At 40.8% G+C, this 24011-nt stretch overlaps 1 protein-coding gene across 3 annotated transcripts in view; it reads left to right on the forward strand.

Annotated features, from left to right (window-relative positions):
- gabbr1b (gamma-aminobutyric acid (GABA) B receptor, 1b) overlaps positions 1-21376 on the forward strand; it is a 665116-nt gene extending 643740 nt beyond the window's left edge. For all 3 annotated transcript variants that reach the window (XM_061908314.1, XM_061908315.1, XM_061908316.1), the window contains one exon: positions 2909-21376. In XM_061908314.1, coding sequence (XP_061764298.1) covers positions 2909-3196 — 288 coding nt within the window. In that variant the 3' untranslated portion in view covers positions 3197-21376. The remainder of the gene's footprint in view (positions 1-2908) is intronic.
- Positions 21377-24011: the final 2635 nt, after the last annotated feature.

Consider the following 24011-nt stretch of genomic DNA (forward strand, 5'->3'; position numbering starts at 1 on the left):
AGGTCTTTGGAGTTGGGAGGAAGCCGGAGTACCTGGAGGGAACCCACGCATTCACGGGGAGAACATGCAAACTCCACACAGAAAGATCACGAGCCCGAGATTGAACCCCAGGCTACTCAGGACCTTCGTATTGTGAGGCAGACGCACTAACCCCTCTTCCATCGTGATTCTCCCGTTAACATCAATCATAAAATGGATTATACTTTTTTATAGCGCTTTTCTACCTGCAAGGTGCTCAAAGCGCTTTGAAACTATTATTACATTCACCCACTCACATTCACGACCCATCAAGAGCAAGGGGCAAGTTTCCTGCTCAAGGACACAACGGACGGACAACGGACGGACAGCGGAAGCTAGGAATCAAACTAAGAACCCTCGGGATGCTGACATGACCGCTCTGTCAACCGAGCCATGCCGTCCCATTTGCAGTGTAACCTGTTGACCAAAATTCAAATAAATCAGTGATCGCGCAACGTCACATTAGTCTTAACACTATTCATGGAGAAGGTGGGAGTCTCGTGAGATCCCTAATGTGCTACAAGAATGCATAGGAGTCATATAAATAGATTACTAAAATATAAAATTTGCCATCATGCAAAGTTTTCAAATACTATGAAGTTTCCCAACACATATACAGAGTATGTATTGCCCAGGCATGTGCGCTGCACTTGACTGGATCGAAAAACATCTCTACAAGAATCAAATTCTATTGTGAAGCAACGTAAAATCAGTATTGCTTTGCTGTTGAGACAAAGAACCGTATTGGGAGGATGCTGAGGACTAGTTTGCATGAAACATTTAGCAATAAGGAACCGCGGCAAAGTAAAAAGCAACAAACGCTAGCTTGACAGGAAAATATTTACTTTAGACAATGTCCTCCTTAATTGTCCCTTTGTGAATCTACAGCAGAACGTGTGCCATGACGGTTATATCTGTTGGCTCACCCAGATGTAGTGTGTAAAAATGTAAGATGTGTGAAATTCACCTACTAACAAGGTTATTTTATAATGCACTGAGAAACTACGGTTTGTACAATTGGTCTGGCCTTAATTGTTGCCCAAAAAAATCCTGTGGCTTATTTTTTCAAATGAGTGTGTTTGGTTTCTAAAATAACTACCCAGCTGTGAAGTTTTTTTTGAGTTGCGCAACAGAACACACTGCGACAATTGTACTGTTCAGTTAATCTTTGAAGAAGTTTTGGCTCAAGTTCGAGCAAGCTTCATCAGGTCATGCTCGTAGACCTGGATAAGACAGATCTAGTCTAATTAATGATCCCAAAACCCCAACAACTTATACGAAGTATAAATGTGTTGCTATTGCTTGAATTCCATGAGAATACAATGACCTGAATGAATGATTGAACCAAACACACTGTGACGCGAGTAAATCCACACAGTGCTTCCAATATTTTCATTTTCTGTGTCTGTATATATATATATATATATATATATATATATATATATATATATATATATATATATATATATATATATATATGTATATATATATATCCGGGATAGGCTCCAGCACCCCAGTGACCCTGTGTGTGTGTGTATATATATATATATATTAGGGGTGTGGGAAAAAATCGATTCGAATACGTTGTGCGATTCAGAATCGATTCTCATTTTTTTTAAATCTTTTTTTTTATCAGTCCAACAAACCACTACACAGCAATACCATAACAATGCAATCAAATTCCAAAACCAACCCTGACCCAGCAACACTCAAAACTGAAATTAACAGAGCAATTGAGAGGAGACACAAACATGACACAGAACAAACCAAAAGTAGTGAAACAAAAATGAATATTATCAACAACAGTATCAATATTAGTTATAATTTCAGCATAGCAGTGATTAAAAATCTCTCATTGACATTATCATTAGACATTCATAAAAATAAAAAAAGAACAATAGTGTCACAGTGACTTAGACTTGCATCGCATCTCATAAACTTGACAACACACTGTGTCCAATATTTTCACAAAGATAAAATAAGTCATATTTTTGGTTCGTTCAATAGTTAAACAAATTTACATTATTGCAATCAGTTGATAAAATATTGTCCTTTACAAATATAAAACCTTTTTTTAACAAATCTACCACTCTGCTTGCATGTCAGCAGACTGGGGTAGATCCTGCTGAAATCCTATGTATTGAATGAATACAGAATCGTTTTGAATCGGAAAAAATATCGTTTTTGAATCGAGAATCCAATCGAAAAAATCGATATATTATTGAATCGTGACCCCAAGAATCGATATTGAATCGAATCGTGGGACACCCAAATATTCACAGCTTTAATATATGTATGTATGTATATAAATGATAAATGGGTTGTACTTGTATAGCGCTTTTCTACCTTCAAGGTACTCAAAGCGCTTTGACACTACTTCCACATTTACCCATTCAAACACACATTCACACACTGATGGAGAGAGCTGCCATGCAAGGCGCTAACCAGCACCCATCAGGAGCAAGGGTGAAGTGTCTTGCTCAGGACACAACGGACGTGACGAGGTTGGTACTAGGTGGGGATTGAACCAGGGACCCTCGGGTTGCGCACGGCCACTCTACCACTGCGCCATATATATATATATATATATATATATATATATATACATATATTTATATATATACATATATATATATATATATATATATATACATATATATATATATATATACAGTATGTATGTATGTATGTGTGATTGTATTTACACTTCCAGTCCATGAGGGAATGAACGACAAATAGCCACAGCTAAATAATAAACATACATAAATACACAGCCAGTGTAAATAGGTGTAGAGGAAACAAAAGGTCAAATAAGTATTTCATGAGTTCCCTGACAGGGCGTGTTTAAGGAGTTTGTAAGGAAATGTGTTGTTTCATTGTGTCTCCACAGAAAGAAGAACGTGTATCCGAGCTGAGGAACCAGCTCTCTGAGCGACAAGCCCTACGGTCAAGAAGAAGACCATCCACTGTCACCAATCAAAACCACAGCACCCCTGCACTCACCATCCCCCAGACCAACCCAAGAACTCTGGCTCATCCGCCAGGTTACCCTGCACCCACTCCTGATCTGCATGCGGTTCCTCCGTCTTTTGGCAACTCATCCAGCCTATATCAGCCTGACAACAAAATTGGCCGCAATAACTGTCATACCAGCCGGCTGCAGATGCTCTACAAGTGAAGTGAACTGAGGGAATGACTTCAAGCATGAGCGCTTTTATGACATTCATTCTTGTGGATGGACAGAATAAGGTATGACACTTTTAAAAGATTAAGTGAATGAATTTGGAGGGACAGTAGACATTAAAAAGAGATGTACATGCATTTGTTACAATTTTGCATCCGACATATGCTAATGACGTGGAAAAAATTACTCAAATTTGACCGTTTGCTGAGTTTACCTTTCTAAAAGGGCCCCTGTATAACTGACAACATTGGCACTTATATCATAAATCAGTTAGTATGTCTACAGGTAAAAATCCCCCCAAAATGGACGAAGTAGTGTTACATTAGTGCTCTCGAAGCGGTATTGATTTATATGATCAGCAGTTGTAAATTTAAGTCCAAATGTTCAAAAACATGAATTGAGTGCAGCAATGGAATGCACAGAATAGCACAGGAGAAACTGTGCATGAAAAAAGGTAAGCTTAACAGAGAGCATACAACAAAAGAAAATACCCCCGTGTTATCAACCGTCCTCCTAGCGGTCCTTTAATCCACAAACCAATATCAATCCACTCAAAAACTGAAAAATGTAGGTAATGTAATAATCCATAAAGTTGCTTTGAAGCAAGGTAGCATCCGCTGTGACTGACTGGTCTCTGGTTGCTGTCTGACGTCAATCCATTGCGCCGCGTTTGCGTGTCTTTAAACACATTTTACTTAAATGTGTTTAAGTTTGGTCTGTCTCGTAACTATAAACTGGACGACCGAGCTTTATGATTGCTCGCAGTCTTTTTATTTTTATAACACACACATACATCGGTACCTGCCAACACTCAGTATGGCTTCCGGTCCGTCACTCAAATACGTGCAACATAAACACAAACAACAATTCCTATTGTTATAAAGTTCACACCCACATAACATGATGTGGAAGATCTCTTCCCTCCGGGTTCCTTGGACCACCAATGAGGGCCATGACTGGAGCAGTTTTGTCACTTTGTTTATTATTTCAATAAACCTCAGAGCAAGTCGCGTCGCTTTTCAGTTCTACCTCTTCCAACTGCTCGCTCTTCCGGCTACCTTTCAGCCGTCCCCGGCGTCGTCTGCGTCTCGCTCTTTGTCGCGTTCGCTCGTCAGGCACCACTGGCTCTCCAACTCCTTCTGCCCCTCCTGCATTTCCTGCTGCCTCATCTATCAAAATACCGTTATTGATGTCACCACATGACCATTGCTGGAGAATTGCTATCCAGAAACACATTTACGCACCACTGGCCTTTGATTCACCTCAACAGTGTATAAAATGGGTTATTTTCTGGGGCATTTAAAAATCAATAAACCCGCATCAGCGATTAAAACATATCTTATGTGGTACTGTCCAAATTGAAATTACAAAAAACATATTAACGATGAAACAAATAAAGAAATAAAATATTTGAACTCGCAATTTTTAGAACCCATTCGACACTGTATAAGCCAGTGGTACACCTCGTTGATCCGGGCATTTTCCCATTTCATCGGCGGGTTAGCTAAGCTAGATTCCAGGGTTTGCCTACCTTGTCTCACAGGATATAGTTTCTCTTTAAATATCCTTCTTGAAATTGGCCTTGCAAATATATATCTGCCACCTAATCAATGTTGTGTTCTCCTTCTTTGTGGGTTAAAAAAGTGAGTCTGTGAAATTGATGCTAGCCCGGTATGGCTCCGACACAACACTTCCTGCTTCCTTCTAAATTGCAACTTGTCATTGGATGCTCACTTTGGAATGCCAAGGGAGTATCTAATCAAAGTCTCTTTAAGATGAGGCTAGCTAGAAGGCCTTACTCACTACAACTCGTGATCTGATTGTCTATTGCAATTATCTATCAACTGTATGTGTCCGTTCACTGATGAGGTGGCAACTTGTCCAGGTGCATAATATGACATGAAGAGAATATGATCAGGGCTTCACGGTGGTAGAGGGGTTAGTGCGTCTGCTTCACAATACGAAAGTCCTGGGTAGTCAGGGTTCAATCCCGGGCTCGAGATCTTTCTGTGTGGAGTTTGCATGTCCTCCCCCTGACTGCGTGGGTTCCCTCCGGGTACTCCGGCTTCCTCCCACTTCCAAATACATGCACCTGGGGATAGGTTGATTGGCAACACTAAATTGGCCCTAGTGTGTGAATGTGAGTGTGAATGTTGTCTGTCTATCTGTGTTGGCCCTGCGATGAGGTGGCAACTTGTCCAGGGTGTACACCGCCTTCCGCCCGATTGTAGCTGAGATAGGCACTTATTAATTAGACACAAAAGCTTTTTGAGGCACCTACCGCTCAGATGTTTCATCATGCTATTTGTTACTTCATCAATTCTCAGGGCAGTTTGTTTTGTCTTGTTCATTGCATATTTCAATTCCTCTAATGCAAAAGGAGCATTATCGGGTCCATCAAAAGCCGGCATTGTTTATCTTGCTCATTCAAATGATCAGAACTGTGAACCTTGACCTAAAAGTCTCTGTCAACAATTCTAGCCTTTCATTTATCATTCTCTGCAGTCACTCTTCCGTAACTGAGAAAAGGAAGGACCCAATTTCTCTTATCCCTACCCATCTTTTTTAATAACACCCCATACTTGTGTAATATTAATTTTGCTCTCAATAGAATCACAATATCTTCTCCAATATTCCCTTTTACTCGTTTTTCCGTTCGCCTGACCACAGCCTGAGTTGGCTTGTACTGATTCAGATGCTAAAAAATTGTGTCCTTTTAACCAATTTAAATGCTTTGTTCCTACTTGTAGAGGATGTCGTAGTGGTTTGTGTTGTGGTTTGTGCAGACCTTTGAGACACTAGTGATTTAGGGCTATATAAGTAAACATTGATTGTTTGATTGATGTAGTAGCTACTCTGCCGGCCTCCTTTTTACCACGGTACATCGTTTTTTTACAAAACCAGTGAAGTTGGCACTTTGTGTAAATCGTAAATAAAAATTTGCAAATCCTTTTCAACTTAAATTCAATTGAATATTCTGCACAGACACGATACTTAACATTCGAACCCATGATTGGGTATAAAAGCAGCTTCCATGAAATGCTCAGTCATTCACAAGCAAGGATGGGGCGAGGGTCCCCACTTTGTGAACAAATGCGTGAGCAAATTGTCCAACAGTTTAAGAACAACATTTCTCAACGAGCTATTGCAAGAAATTTAGGGATTTCACCATCTACGGTCTGTAATATCATCAAAAGGTTCAGAGAATCTGGAGAAATCACTGCACGCAAGCGGCAAGGTTGAAAACCAACATTCGATTGCTCAGGCGGTACTGCATCAAAAAGCTACATCAGTGTGTAAAGGATACCACCACATGGTCTCAGGGACACTTCAGAAAACCACTGTCTGTAATTACAGTTCATCCCGACATCTGTAAGTGCAAGTTAAATCTCTGCCATGCAAAGCCACACCCAGAAACACCGCTGGCTTTGCTGGGCCTGAGCTCATTTGAGATGGACTGATGCAAAGTGGAAAAGTGTTCTGTGGTCTGACAAGTTCACATTTAAATTTTTGGGGGGGTACTGGGCGTTGTGTCTTCCTGACCAAAGAGGAAAAGAACCATCCGGACTATTCTAGGCGCAAAGTTCAAAAGCCAACATCTGTGATGGTATGGTGGTGTATTAGTGCCCAAAGCATGGGTAACTTAAACATTTGTGACGACACCATTAATGCTGAAAGGTACATACAGGTTTTGGTGCAACAAATGTTGCCATCCAAGCTATATCTTTTTCATGGACGCCTCTGCTTATTTCAGAAAGACAATGCCAAGCCATATTCTGCATGTGTCACAACAGCATGGCTTTGTAGTAAAAGAGTGCGGGTACTAGACTGTCCTGCATGTAGTCCAGCCCTGTCTCCCATTGAAAATGGGTGGTGCATTGTTAATACCAGAACGGAGAGCCCGGATTGTTGAACAACTTAAACTGTACATCAAGCAAGAATGAAACTTTTTCCCTTAAAAGCTTAAAAAAATGGTCTCCTCAGTTCCCAAACGTAATCTGAGTGTTGTTAAAATTAAAGGCCATGTTACACAGTGGTAAAAATGCTCCTGTTCCAACTTTTTCGCAAAGTGTTGCTGCCCTTAAATTTATAGTTAAGGATTATTTGCAAAAAAAAAAGTTTGAACAATAAATATATTGTCTTTGCAGTCTATTCAATAGAATATAAGGTGAAAAGGATTTGCAACTCATTGTATTCTATTTGCACAACATCCCAACTTCACTGGTTTTGGGTTTTGTACTGTACTTGTCTTACTCTTCGGAATAGCTACTATAGCGGCTAGCGGAATACCATGTTTTATTTTACAATCAATCTCTACTATTGAAATGACATTTCACTAACCTCTACAAACGTTTCCCAGTTTGCTTCTCCAAATTACTATCTCCTTCTACCACTTTCACCAATTTTGGGCATAGTGATATGTAATTTACACCAAACTGAATAATTGTTCATTTTCAATGGTCCTTCCTTTTCCCACTGACCAATCACAGCTTGCTGCGATACTACTTGACCCCAAAGTAAGATCAAACACTGGATATTAACCTGAATTAACATTTATCCTTGTAGGACTACCATCATTCAAACAAACAAGACACTTCTCATTCATCAATTCCTCAATCGTAATTCCAGATTAGTGATTTAGAAGCGGCCTTGTGGAGGGATGTTAGCCACAAGCTCGCTGGCGAGGACGGTAAATCGCATTGAGGATGCGTTCGTTCGCTTGTCAAATTTGCAGGACGCAGCTAGAATGTGTCAACAACATGCACTATGACCATAGTTTAAAAGCTCTATGTGGGGCTTGTGTAAATGACCTAATTGCGATTTTCATTTTTTTCATTTTTCTTTTTTTTGGGGAATTTCCTTAATCACATCCCTGAGGTCCGTACCGAACCGTGATTAAAATGTACAGTTACACTCCATTATTGAGTGTTAGAAAACGATCAAAGGCTTCACAGTACTGCCAGCAGTCAAGACAATAACATTAATATTAGTTAAGACAATCGTTTTTTGGGTGACCGAACTTGTCACTTTTAGCTTGAGGCATGTCAGCTGACAATACTGTAAAAAGATGATTCAATGTTTTCAGCCCTCATCAGCTGATTACTATGTAATTCCCATCCATGCTTTTGGTTCATTGGAATCCTTTGTAGTTAATCTTTTTCCCGTGTGTCTAGTGACTCCACCTCTTTAACATCAGGATATGAATTTGGCTTTGTCGTTATATATTTACCACAATGGTCGAAAAGTAGATTACAGGAGAACGTGGAGTCAACAACAACAAATTGTTTAGTATTACCACTTTAAACATTTCCCCATTTTTATCACTCATGTAAAATTTAAATCCATTAACTGACTCTGGTTGCATACACAACCAAGTAAAACCTATGCAAAGTCCTATGCAAGAAGATACAACCAAACAGAACTATCTATTTGATAAAGCAACGCACAAGTGTAGTCTGCCTTAGTACGATGCAGGCTGAGACTTCATTAAGCAGATGGATCAGTTTCTCCTCGCTCTGCAGCGTAATTACATTAATGCTTTAGTGTTGCATCCAAAATTGTCTGCTCTGCCTCGTGCTTTATTTTTGTGTGTAAAAAAACAGCACAGTGTACTTTTTAAATGGATTGCTTAACTGCACAAAATGAATGACAAAAAAAAACACTCAAAATGCACTTTTGACATCATACTTGTATTGGTATGCAGAGACCATAAGCACAATATTTGCACGGTAAACCGCATTTGCCATCCCTCCTGATTTTTCCGGGAGACTCCCAAATTTCCGTGCCCCTCCCGAAAATCTCAAGGGGCAATAATTCTCCTGAATTTCTCCCGATTTCCACCCGGACAACAATATTGGCGGCGTGCCTTAAAGGGACTGCCTTTAGCATCATCTACAACCTGTCGTCACGTCCGCTTTTCGTCCATACAAACAGAGGGTCGGCCCAGTCACATAAGAGATGCAGCTTTTACGCACACACAAGCGAATGCAAAGCATACTTGATCAACAGCCATACAGGTCACACTGAGGGTGGCCGCATAAACAACTTTAACACTGTTACAAATATGCGCCACACTGTGAACCCACCCCAAACAAGAATGACAAACACATTTCGGAAGAACATCCGCACCGTAACACAACATAAATACAACAGAACAAAAACCCAGAACCCCTTGCATCACTAACTCTTCCGGGACGCTACAATATAAACCCCCGCTACCACCAAATCCCACCCACCTCAACCCCCCGACACCCCAACCCCCCATCTCCTGAATTCGGAGGTCTCAAGATTGGCAAGTATGCGGTAAACAAGGCATAAAGTGTTTATAATTCTAAAATACAGGGTCTCGAAAAGAAGGAACAAGCACTGTAACGAAAGGAAAAGGTCACTACCAACTCTTAACAATACTAACTGAAAAACGAAACAACATGAAACTGAAAAAATACGAAAAGATTGCCACTGTAAGTTAATAATACTAACACAGACACTTGTAAACGTGTTAGCATATTTGCTAATGCTACAATGCTAGCTTTGATACATTACAGTACTTCGCTCGGGATGGTCTCCTGCTGGCCCCACTATGGACTGGACTCTCAATATTATGTTAGATCCACTACGGGGGGGTTTAGTGGTGGGGGGCGGGGGGGCTTACCCACATTTGTGGTCATCTCCAAGGTTTCTCATAGTCATTCTCATCGACGTCCCACTGGGTTGTGAGTTTTTCCTTGCCCTTATGTGGGTGCTGATCCACGGATGTCGTCGTGGCTTGTGCAGCACTTTGAGACACTTGTGATTTAGGGTTATATAAATAAACATTGATTGATTGATTGATACTAAAAAGGGGATGGCTTGCTTACAAAAATTGCTAAGCTATCGTATTTACTGGGCTATAAAGCGCACCAGTATTTAAGCCACATCGATCAAATTTTAGGAGAAGCAAATATATGTACCGTATTTTTCGGAGTATAAGTCGCACCGGAGTATAAGTCGCACCTGCCGAAAATGCATAAAAAAGAAGGAAAAAAACATATATACGTCGCAATGGAGTATAAGTCACATTTCTGTGGGAAATTTATTAGTTAAAATCCAACAAAAACAGACCTTTGAAAAGCAATTTAAAATAAATAAAGAATAGTGAACAACAGGCTGTTATATGACACATAAATAACCAACTAGAAGGTGCCTGGTATGTTAACGTAACATATTATGGTAAGAGTCATTCAAATAACTATAACATAAAGAACATGTATACGTTTACCAAACAATCTGTCACTCCTGATCACTAAATCCCATGAAATCTTCTTTTTCGGTGTCGTTTCTAAACAATTCTGCCAACTCCAAAGGAAGACAATGCGCCGCTTCCTCTGGTACGTCGCTTACATCACAGTCACCGTCAGGTGCAGTTCCAATTATTACAGCCTTTCTGAATCCGGACAGGATGGTTTTGGTTGTCACTGAAGCCCACGCTTTGTCGATCCATCCGATGACATCCAGAAAAGTTGCATGCCGCATTCTCCCGGTTGCCGTGAAGCTGTGCTCTCCTTCCATCATCCACTGCTCCCACAGGCTGCGCAGGACTGCCTTAAAGCTCCTATTCACGGAGATGTCAAGTGGCTGGAGTATTTTGGTTAAGCCTCCGGGGATGATGGCAGGTATGGAGTTTACTCCAAACTTTCTTTTTGCTGGTCGATTGCCGTTTCCTGCTGCGTATTTCACTACTTCCAGCTTGTAACCTGCAGTATATGCTTTCCTTTTCGGTGCCATTTTTGTTCAGCCCTTTGTTTTTATAAGTTACCGCCAATGTACCGTTGCAGGTAGCGTCTTCTTTCCCACAATGCACTTCTGCCATGACCCGCCTCCGCCGAATTTTCATTGGTTGACGTGTGTGTGTGACGATTGCTGACATCCGGCCAGTCTCATACGTGAATGAGATTATATTTGATATTTTACGGTAATATGTTAATAATTCACACATAAGTCGCTCCGGAGTATAAATCGCACCCCTGGCCAAACTATGAAAAAAAAATGCGACTTATATTCCGAAAAATACGGTACATATTTTAGCTGCACCGGACTATATGCCGCAGATTGGTACCTTAAAGGGGAACATTATCACAATTTCAAAAGGGTTAAAAACAATAAAAATCAGTTCCCAGTGGCTTGTTGTATTTTTTGAAGTTTTTTTCAAAATTTTACCTGTCCCTGAATATCCCCAAAAAAAGCTTTAAAGTGCTTGATTTTCGCTATTTGCGATGCGACCATCCATTTCCCTGTGACGTCATACAGTGCTGCCAGTGTAAACAAATAATCGCAGATACCACAGCAAGATATAGCGACATTAGCCCGGATTAAGACTCGGATTTCAGTGGTTTAAGCAATTCAACAGATTACGCATGTATTTACGCAACGTTTTGAAGAAGAAACTGAAGCTATTGAGCGAATAGCTATTGACGCTATTCATAGCCATAGCATGGCCGAATAGCTGCGTTAGCATCGCCGGTAAAATGTGCGGACCAAATGATCAGGACTTTCGCATCACTTGACCACCGTGGAGCAACTTATATCCGTCGATTGGAAAGTGTTTTTTCGCATTAAATGTGGGTGGAAGGAAACGTAATATAGTTGCAAATGCATCTGCAGGTTATCCATACATTTCTGTGCCATGTCTGCTTTAGCACCGCCGGTAAATAGCATGTTAGCATCGATTAGCGTAGCATGTTAGCATCGATTATCTGGCAGTCAACATCAACAAAACTCACCTTCGTGATTTCGTTGACTTTATCGTTGCAAATGCATCTGCAGGTTATCCATACATCTCTGTGCCATGTCTGCTTTAGCACCGCCGGTAAATAGCATGTTAGCGTCGATTAGCGTAGCATGTTAGCGTCGATTAGCGTAGCATGTTAGCATCTATTAGCTGGCAGTCACGCCGCAACCAAATATGTCTGATTAGCACATAAGTCAACATCAACAAAATTCACCTTTGTGATTTCGTTGACTTTATCGTTGCAAATGCATCTGCAGGTTATCCATACATCTCTGTGCCATGTTTGTCATCGCCGGTAAAATGTGGAGACACTCTGGTACATTCAATGGGGGACTGGCGGCAGACACTTTCGAATCTTCGGGCCAGTGGTGCAACTTGAATCCCTCCCGGTTAGTGTTGTTACACCCTCCAACAACACACCGACGAGGCATGATGTCTCCAAGATTCCAAAAAATAGTCGAAAAAACGGATAATAACAGAGCTGAGACCTGGTGTTTGTAATGTGTTGAAAATGAAAATGGCGGCTGTATTACCTCGGAGACGTCCCGTTCTGACGTCATCACCACATGAACGATAAACAGAAAGGTGTTTAATTCGCCAAAATTCAGCTATTTAGAGTTCGGAAATCGGTTAAAAATATATATGGTCTTTTTTATGCACCATCAAGGTATATATTGACGCTTACATAAGTCTGGTGATAATGTTCCCCTTTAATTGTTTCCAAACAGTCCTGGTGCCACGGAAGTAAAACGGCCGATCAAAAAAACCAAAAGTCATGGTCATGGAGCCACTATCTGCGGGAGCTAGCTCCCCAATCAGCTAAACAGACTCAAAAACTACACAATGACGTTTTGGTGAACTTTACCAAACTGAAAAAATACAAAAAGAATGCCACTGTAAGTTAATAATACTAACACAAACACCTGTGAACGTGTTAGTATATTCGCTAATGCTAACGATGCTAGCTTGATTACATTACAATAGCACTTACAAAATGTATGAAAACATGGGGGTGGTTTAAGTGAGCATGGACTGTTTTTGTTGTACTGTAAAACTTACAAACGTTGCTTGGAGTGATGAATGAAGAATCAGATTAGCTATGAATGGTTATACTTCCGGTTCAAGACACGAAACAGGAAGTACATGTTCAACCTCCGGTGATCGAACTCGTGCAGAAGATGGCGCCATAGCACCAACAATAACACACTTTTTCAGTGTCTCTATCAGTGGTATTTAAAAACAATTTGTTGAACACATAACATTATGGCCGTTTTCAAAGAAAAATCCATAAATTGGAACACAGAGGAAAAAATATTATGGGATTGAACAGATTTGTGTGAACACAGAAATCTTTGGTTGCTCGTTTCCATTAAGTTATTGTTGATTGACCACTTCCTCTTTGTCCTTTTAACATTAAAAAAAAAAACTAGAATATTTACTACGTACACAAAAACAGCAGAAATTGGCAGGTTTGTAACTTCAGTCGGGATGTTGGTAGACAGAAGCCATATCCAGGAGGAAGAGTTGGCAAGTCCGAGCATGCGGCTGAGAAACAGGCGTGTCCCAGCATGCATTGTTGTCATTACAATTATCCCTTTTGGCGGTTGGTTGGTGTCAGTTTATTTCGAACTTGCATAAAATTAGAATGTATTTCATCACGTTTCCAGTTATTTCATTACAGCACGTCCGAAAATGAGTAGGCAAGAAGCAAATCATGTCAATACACCATCGTTATTGTCTTCTTTTGCACAGGCAAAGTTCAATAGTTAAAATGGTGTCGTTTTTAGTTGTGTATAATTAAATGATTGCTACTTTTGTTGGTAATCTGACACCCTTTATGAAATGGTTAATGCAGCGCATCCTTTTGAAACCATTGTTGGCTCAATCATTATTTGCATTACCTAAGATGTATACGTGTTTGTGATGCCGCAGTAAGTTTTGTTTTTAGTTTACTGAAGGTATGTTGATTTTCACTCAGTCTCGCGGGTCAGATAAAATACTTGCGGGCCAGAGGTTTGACACCTGTAATCTAGAAAAAGTAAAGATCGTAACAAGTTTTTGTAAGTCTACATATTATTATTATTACTGTTACCTGAGTGGAGCAATGATGGAGTCGTTCTGTTTGAGCAAACGAGTTGAAGCTTCGATGGAGACTCTCCAGAAATTAAACCCAGTGAGCAATGGGACGGCCTGCTACGAGTCCGACAGGGGGGCTCTGGTCCAGATGGGTGCCGTATCCCCCGCATCCCTGAATTTACCCCAGTGATAAATAAAGTACTTTCTATTCTATGCTATTTCGGAGTATATTCTCAACCCACCTGCTGTCCCAACTGCGTGGTTGAAAGTTAAAACACGTTCCTCTGAATGGACCCATCGGATAGTCTATTCTCAGGCACTCCTGAAGTTAACATAGACTTGGGACACAATGGCTAGCTACCTGGCATCTTTTTGATCTCATGGTCAGATCAGAGATGTGAGAAGACATATTCCGTAGGTAGGCAATGTGTGATTTATGTACTTTGTCACAACAGTAGAGAATTCATAATGCCACTTTCCCTACATTTTGTACATTCTACCAGAGACAATTCTTTCTTGCCATTTAATAGAATTTGCAAATAGTACCCTGACCACTGCTGAAAAGTGGGATGATGCAGGTGGGATATTTTGATACCCTTCAACAATGTATCACAGCATACTGAACCATACTGGGTGTTGCAAATGTGTTGGAATTTGAAAGCAATTCTTCAGGCTTTCGGGGTGATTCGACTGTAAATGGCGCTTCAAGTTTGTTGTGTTTTTCCTAGTAATCCTCGCGCTGCATTTCTTACACTGCGTCTTATCTTTGACGTCAAATATAAAATTTCCCCATATGTCCTCTCTCCTCTTCCTCCCCGGCGTTGACATGTTGTCTTCTGCAGCGCATTCCCTGGTCAGTCTCAAACGCAAACTACGTTTACGTAACTTCCTTACCACGTCGCTCTGATTGGTTCTCTTCCCAACTCCTCCCGCCTTTTCCTAACGAAATGAGTTCCGAATCGATCTCGTCTCTGGCAGACATTTTCGTCTCGTTTTTATTCGTTGATGAATATGTCAATACACCTCGTCATCGTCTTAGTCCACGTAAATTATTTTCTATTTAGTTATTGTCTCGTTTTAGTCAGAAAAAAAAGGTCGTTGACGATAACTATGACGAAAATTTTTCGTCAACAAAATTAACACTGCTAATGTGTATATACTGTATGTGCATTGCTCAAAGTTTTTTTCCTGGTCTCAGGGACATGCTTCTCCCCCATGTTTACCCTTTCTCTCCCTTTTTTTACAAAGGGTGCCCTTATGTCTACTTCTAACTGTATATCTGATCTTGGATGGGTTTGTAATAGGGCTGGGCAATATGGCCTTTTTTTAATATCTCGATATTTTTAGGCCATATCGCGATACACAATATATATCTCGATATTTTGCCTTAGCCGTGAATGAACACTTGATGCATATAATCACAGCAGTATGATGATTCAATGTGTCGACATTAAAATATTCTTGTTCATACTGCATTAATATATGCTCATTTTAAACTTTCATGCAGAGAGGGAAATCACAACTAAGTCAAATTGACCAAAACTGTATTTATTAAACAGTTAATAAGCAGTGGCACAAACATTCATGTCATTTTAAAACAGAAAGTGCAAGATTGTAAGAGACATTTTAAAACAAGCAATTAGTGCACTTTTGTGCATGATGTCATTAAGATGACATATCAAAACAACACTTGATTAAAGTGCATTTTTTTGTACAGAACGCCACTATAATAGTTTAAAACTAATAAAGTGCACTTTTGTGCATGATGTCACTAAGATGACATATCAAAACAACACTAAATTAAAGTGTTTTTTGTACAGAACGCCACTAAAATAGTTAAAAACAAACAAAATATACTTTTGTCCATGATGTCACACAAGATATTTCAATAAGTGTCACATAAGAAAGAGCTGCATATCAAATAGTATATGTATAACGGTGTTGATGTGGAAATAGTTGCTTCGGCATTTTGTGGGTGTGGCACCGAACGGAGATGTTGACGTGCAAAGTTTGAAGCACGTCTTATTCTCTAGCGGGTGACTTTTCAAATGATGCTACAAATTAGCAGTGCTGCTACTTTTTGTAGCAACACTTCTGCCGTATAAATGTTCCTAACATATTCCCACTTGAAGCCAAACGACTGCCAGACAATGGACACTGCTGTTTTTCTTGGAAATGAATTATTCCTCCATGTTTTACCAGATTCGCACCTTCTTTCTCTCGTATTACCACTTGCAACACATCGTTAGCATCACAGCTAATATTACCCATGTCGCTACCTCTCAGCTCGTGGAGGGCGTGTGACGTTGCACGCGTGACGTATGTGAGAAGGTGCGCTTGTTTTAAGTCTCTTTGAGAAGGAGAGACAAGAAAGAGGGAGAAACGCATGCAGTTTAATACCCGCAGCTAAAAGCAACTGCGTGAGAACGTATACTCGATTATCACGATATAGTCATTTTCTATATCGCACAGAGACGAACCCGCGATATATCGAGTATATCGATATATCGCCCAGCCCTAGTTTGTACTCAAAATGTAATTTTGTTGTACTTTTAAAGTGCAATGACAATGAATACAGTAAATATACTTCATTCTCTGCCCCCTATGACATCCAGTGGTTACTAGGCAGAACAATTATTGTCAAATGTAAAACCTCAGCAAACGGTCATATGAAAACCTTCTTGCCAAGCATTTATCATACCCGTACCTTTCCATAATGTCATCAGATGGTGCTATGTACTGTCTTAGTCTGTTACACGATAACTGGGTGACATTAAAAATGTTTTGGTTTCCAGGTTTTTTTTTTTTTTTACACCATTACTGGTCTCTGTTGAAAGAGACTGCAGAGTCATAGTACATAGTATTGTGGAATGTGTTTGTATGTGGTCTGAGAGCAACAGTTCTCATCTCATCCATCAGTATATCAGGTTATCTGAACCGAGACCTGAAAGAACCAAATTCAAGGCATAATGAGTGACCTGAGAATGCAGGCATGTATGTGGCGTGAGACAGGGCCATGTCCGCACACACACAGATCCTGGGATTGCAAAAGGGTGTAAAATGTCCGATTGAAAAGACTCTCGAAACATTCAGATCCGTAGCTATTCATGAGAATTGGCGACTGGTATTTGGACAAACTCAATGACCAGCACCGTGTCTCATATTTGGAAGTCCTAAAGGCAACTTAAAACATTGAAAAGTAGGCAAGGCAAGTTTATTCATAGAGCAATTCAAAGTGCTGTACAGAAAATTACAAAAGGGCAAACTATTATAGTAAGCATACTTGCAATTACAAACATTAAATAAAATGATCATACAACTATTATAATTCAAATTCAAATGAAATAAGTGTAGATAAAATACTTTCAGTTGTCTTATGTACAATTGAATGAAAGTACTTTCAGCCTAGATTTGAACATTGCTAACGTTGAAGCCTTTCTCACATCTTTAAGAAGACTATTTCAGATTCAAGGAGCATAAAACCGAATGCTTGGTCCTAACTCCGGGCACCAGCAGGAGACCACTCGCTGAGGTTCTCGGAGCCCGAGATGGTTCATATAGCTCTAACATGTCAGAGATGTACTTTGGCACAAGCTCATGAAAAGGCTTGTACACAAGAACAGTTCTCCCGTCCAAAGGCAAAACCTAGTAACTCGCTTCTAGCTGATTGTGAGAAAACAAAGGAAAACCAATCTATCTTGATGCTGTCTTACAAAGATCTCGAAAGTCATCAAACGTATAGATGTTTTCTTGAGCTTTCATTTTCTTGCCGATTGAGCCATGGATTGAATCTGCTCTCATGAACGTGTGCCCTTTCTCCAAATATTTTATTACAATCTCGGGTGGGCCCCATTCTGCGTTTGCACATTGGGCAAGAGCCATGTACAGCATCCAGTTTTTATTTTGACCTCCACAGTTATCTGCCCAAAAGAGTATGCGGGGGGGAAGAATCAAGAACAATACATTTAATGAAGGTGCTTGCAACGTCCTGGGCCAATCTTCCAAATATCCCCTCGTGCCATAATATCACATAATCAGGTTGACCGTCGGCCCCCATTCGTGCAAATGTCTCATTAAAGACAATAAGGTGACTGACAAAGAAGCTCCGATTGGTCCCTTGAGATACTAGGTTTTTCTGTTGTATCTACGCGGTTATGTGGTAGTTGCTAGGTCCTGCCATGCGCGTAACAGCTTACTTACGGAACACCTAGCATATCACCTAGGAACTCCAAAATTATTATCAGCTCAGTTTTGACCAAAAATGAGTTACTGGGTTTTGCCTTTGGACGGGAGAGTTGTTTTACAGTCTATTCTCTTAGCAACAGGAAGATGGTGCAGTGACCGAAGCACTGGACTAATATGGCTAAATTTCCTTGTCCTAATCAGGACTTGAGCAGCAGCATTTTGCATGTACTGCAGCTGCTTTACAGTAGTGAGGCATCAGCTTAAGTATGCAGGATTTTAAAAGTGATCCGTCTACATGCGTGTGTGAACAGAGCACAGTATATGCAGGGGATGTGGGCTCTGTAAACCAGGTGATGTGTGTAAGAAACTGGGGAAACACTTTGCCAAGTAAGAAGAGATTTGGTTTTCCTTGAAATAAACAAAACTGCACTTTAGTTAATGTTCCAGTTCATTCTCGTTAATTGATGTCAAGATAAATGTTAACATAAAAAGCTGTAAACTGTTAAATGTAACTAGGGGTGTTCCGATACAACTTTTTCACTTTGATACGTTGCTGATATTGAGTATTACCTGACCTTTTTTTATTATTATTATTTTGTAGTGTGGAATGTTAGAAAAGGCTCGACCAAGTGAAATGACTCAGAACACTGGAAGGTATGAAAAACATTAACCTATTTACAAACCCCGTTTACATATGAGTTGGGAAATTGTGTTAGATGTAAATATAAACTGAATACAATGATTTGCAAATCCTTTTCAACCCATATTCAGTTGAATGCACTACAAAGACAAGATATATGATGTTCAAAATCATAAACTTTATTTTTTTTGTTGCAAATAATAATTAACTTAAAATTTCATGGCTGCAACATGTGCCAAAGTAGTTGGGAAAGGGCATGTTTACAACTGTGTTACATCACCTTTTCTTTTAACAACACTCAATAAATGTTTGGGAAGCTTTAAAAGTGGAATTCTTTCGCATTCTTGTTTTATGTAGCGCTTCAGTCGTTCAACAGTCCGGGGTCTCCGCTGTTGTATTCTACGCTTCATAATGCGCCACACATTTTCCGTGGGAGACAAGTCTGGACTGCAGGCGGGCCAGGAAAGAGCCCGCACTCTTTTTTTTACGAAGCTTGGAAAATGTCTTGCTGAAATAAGCTGAAATAAGTCCATGAAAAAGACGGCGCTTAGAGGGTAGCATATGTTGTTCCAAAACCTGTATGTACCTTTCAGCATTAATGGTCCCTTTACAGATATGTAAGTTACCCATGCCTTGGGCACTAATGCACCCCCACACCATCACAGATGCTGGCTTTTGAACGTTGCGTCGATAACAGTCTGGATGGTTCGCTACCTCTTTGGTCCGGATGACACGATGTCGAATATTTCCAAAAACAATTTGAAATGTGGACTCGTCAGACCACAGAACACTTTTCCACTTAGCGTCAGTCCATCCTAGATGACCTCGGGCCCAGAGAAGCCGGCGGCGTTTCTGGATGTTGTTGATAAATGGCTTTTGCTTTGCATAGTGGAGCTTTAACTTGCATTTACAGATGTAGTGATGAAGTGTATTTAGTGACAGTGGTTTTCTGAAGTGTTCCTGAGCCCATGTGGTGATATCCTTTAGGGATTGATGTCGTTTTTTGATACAGTGTCTTCTGAGGGATCAAAGGTCACGGTCATTCAATGTTGGTTTCCGGCCATGCCGCTTGCATGGAGTGATTTTTCCAGATTCACTGAACCTTTTGATGATATTATGGACCGTAGATCGCAATTGCACTTTGAGAAACGTTGTTCTTAAACTGTTTGACTATTTGCTCAGGCAGTTGTGGACAAAGGGGTGTACTTTGCCCCATCCTTCCTTGTGAAAGACTGAGCATTTTTTGGGAGGCTGTTTTTATACTCAATCATGGCACCCACCTGTTCCCAATTAGCCTGCACACCTGTGGGATGTTCCAAATAAGTGTTTGATGAGCATTCCTCAACTTTATCAGTATTTATTGCCACCTTTCCCAACTTCTTTGTCACGTGTTGCTGGCATCAAATTCTAAAGTTGATTATTTGCACACAAAAAGATGTTTATCAGTTTGAACATGAAATATGTTGTCTTTGTAACATATTCAACTGAATATGGGTTAAAAAAAATGATTTCCAAGTCATTGTGTTCTGTTTATATTTACATCTAACACAATTTCCCAACTCATATGGAAACGGGGATTGTATAATTAGCCGACTGGAATGGACGTATGCTGTCTTTAACATTAGGGGAGCGGTAATGGATTTTGGCACAGTCATGACACAGTCAGTTAAAAGATGCGGACAGGTTGGTTACTGGATATTTTCTAATACGCTTCTGCCTTGGACACTTTGTAACTTATGTAAGATACTTGTCCGTCTTGACAAATGTCCTGTTTCAGACTGCATTATTGTTCAATTACGGACACGTATTGGATTGTGTGCTATTGTGTGCTCAGCTGTTGTGTAACTCCTAGTAGCCTATAGCCTGCAATGTTTACATTTTGTAAATGACTCCCTGAAATACAAGAAAAGACCAACCTCTCGTGCTTATTGGAGAACATTTTGATGTTAATGCACTGCAAGACTACATGTATCAGAGCGCCTCTGTCAAAGAGTTTACATGCAAGTCTAATTGATCCCATACTTCTTCTTTTTTTGCTGATATCAGACTGATATCGATATGAAATCGGGACACCCCTAAATGTTAAACCTAAAAATGATATTTTTAACAACAACGTCTGGTGCAGAGGAACATGACATGACCCTGCAAAGACCCTGTCAAACACCCCAAGTCACTCGTTTATCTCTATCGCCAACTTCCTGTATGTCAATGTAAGAAAGAATGTGTGTCGTCTGTGTGGTCAAAAAGTGTGTTTTTGTACCTGACTAAAGTGCTATAGTGTGAACTTCTCATGTGCAACATCCAACTGTTCCTATTCATTCTCTCTGAACATGCAGTGTGTGGATATCTTTAAATGTTCGTTTGTAACATGCACTTCAAATGGTGATGATGTGAGTAATATCCATGAGATGATGTACTCCGAATGATGTAAATACTTGACTTATATCATCTGTATTTCATGTATTGAAAATATATTTATATGCTGTAAAAGCATAATAAAAGAAAAACTGACTAATGTTTCCTTATGAGAAGTGTTAATTGTACTGTTAAAGTCACCGATTCTGTTTATAACTTTTATGCACAGAATTTCTAGACGCAGTCAAGGCGTTGAGGGGATCTGGTTTGGTGGCTGCAGAATTAGGTCTCTGCTTTTTGCAGATGATGTGGTTCTGATGGCTTCATCTGACCGGGATCTTCAGCTCTCACTAGATCGGTTCGCAGCCGAGTGTGAAGCGACCGGGATGAGAATCAGCACCTCCAAGTCCGAGTCCATGGTTCTCCAGAGTGGAGTGCCACTTGGGGGAGGAGACCCTGCCCCAAGTGGAGGAGTTCAAGTACCTAGGAGTCTTGGTCACGAGTGAGGGAAGAGTGGATCGTGAGATCGACAGGCGGATCGGTGCGGCGTCTTCAGTAATGCGGACGCTGTATCGATCTGTTGTGGTGAAGATGGAGCTGAGCCGGAAGGCAAAGCTCTCAATTTACCGGTCGATCTACATTCCCATCCTCACCTATGGTCATGAGATTTGGGTTATGACCCAAAGGACGAGATCACGGGTACAAGCCGGGTGGCAGGGCTCTCCCTTAGAGATCGGGTGAGAAGCTCTGTCATCCGGGAGGACCGCAAAGTAAAGCCGCTGCTCCTCCACATTGAGAGGAGCCAGATGAGGTTGTTCGGGCATCTGGTCAGGATGCCACCCGAACGCCTCCCTAAGGAGGTGTTTCAGGCACGTTCAGCCAGTAGGAGGCCACGGGGAAGACCCAGGACACGTTGGGAAGACTATGTCTCCCGGGTGGCTTGGGAACGCCTCGGGATTCCCCGGGAAGAGCTGGACGAAGTGGCTGGGGATGCGATAGTCTGGGCTTCCCTGCTTAGGCTGCTGCCCCCGAGACCCGACCTCGGATAATCGGAAGAAGATGGATGGATGAATAAAGTTTGACAATGAGTTTTTGGTCCCTGATGCAGAGTACAAAAAGCGTTTTAGTTACAAAATACAAAAAATACTCCCAAACGTTGGTGTTACGTTCCACGTAGTGGTGGTTTGTTTTTGTGTTTCCTCTTCTTTTCTTTGAACAGGTCACACTCAATCACGACCTGTGCTGCCAATCAAACGGTTCCTGACCCCAGCTGTTCCTCGTTTCACCTGTTGTTCAGCCAGCCAATCCCGGGCCACCATTCATCCTCCTGTGCTGCTTAAAACCACCTGCTCACCACTGGATGGAGTGGATTCTTTTTCGGACATGCTGTGTAGAGCTTTGGCAGACGTCACTTTTGTCTTTGTAATAATTTTTGTTAAACTCTTTGCTAAACTTGTGCCACCTGTTTTTTTTTTGTCTTTCTTTTTGTTTTACCCTTCAACTTGTGTAAGTATCTGCAGCCTAGTCTTGGGAAAGGTTAGACAGAGGCCTCTATACACTACACACGTAGGATTTGTTTGTGTATAGAGACACCAGGCTTAGTGGTGGCTGTCACCCTTTTATGTTTTGGACCCCCTTTTTGGTTAGAGTAGGTAGGTAGGTTTTTGGTTTATGCTAATTAAAGGCCTACTGAAACCCACTACTACCAACCACGGAGTCTGATAGTTTATATATCAATGATAGTCATAGACAATTAAGGGTGAAAAGCAAATTTTGTTTTCACCCGCATACAAAATCATTCTAACTTGGATTGTTTCCCTGGCTTCGAGACTCTCCCGAAGAACAGCACAGCGAAAACACAACAAACTCCCTTCTTTTCTCTCATGGACACACTCTTGTTGTTGTTGACTTTGGACGAGACGGCACAATACATCAAGGCCGCGGAACAGAGACACACTACGGGCTTACACACACACACACATCCACAAAAATATACGCCACACATACACACCCCACCACCCCAACCCAACGCCCTCGACGCAAATTCCTTAGGAGTGATGAATGGATGGTCAGCGCCTGAGAGCTGCGGCCTATAACCATGACCTTGAACTACCTTCCCTCTGTTGCTAGATATCTCGAGATGTATGTTGTAATATGTATTTGTGCTTTGCTATGGAGGTTTTTTTCCACTCCAGACTGGGCCCCCTTAGGAGCCCAGTCTGGATTGTATTTTTTTACTCATCCTTCCCCAGCGTTTACCTTTTTCCCATCTTTTACGGGGCGCCTTATGGCGACCCATCAGCGTTCTTGTTCTGTAACCCTGTACACTGTTTGTTTGTCTAATCTTGAACAGGTTTATGCTGAAAACAAAGTCTTGTTGTACTTGTGCAATGACAATAAAGACCTATCCTATCCTATCCTATCCTATGATGAAATATTAACATAGCAACACATGCCAATATAGCCAGTTTACTTTCTTGTTGAAAACGTCGCGGAATGATGACACGTATGATGGCGCGTGACGTCTCGAGTTGGAAAGGACATATTAGCGCAGCACCACTAGCGGCTAAAAGCCGTCTCTTCTCATCTTGCAATTACACAGTATTTTGGACATCTGTGTTGCTGAATCTTTTGCAATTTGTTCAATTAATATTGGAGAAGTCAAAGTAGAAAGATGGAAGTGGGAAGGTTTAGCCTTTAGCCACACAAACACACGGTCAAGCAAACGTGGATTCCGAACACATGTCAACCGGCAGGTTTCGGTGAGAAAATTGTGGTAAAAAGTC

The sequence above is a fragment of the Nerophis ophidion genome, linkage group LG08 (assembly GCF_033978795.1).
Source record: "Nerophis ophidion isolate RoL-2023_Sa linkage group LG08, RoL_Noph_v1.0, whole genome shotgun sequence".
NCBI classification, from domain to species: domain Eukaryota; kingdom Metazoa; phylum Chordata; class Actinopteri; order Syngnathiformes; family Syngnathidae; genus Nerophis; species Nerophis ophidion.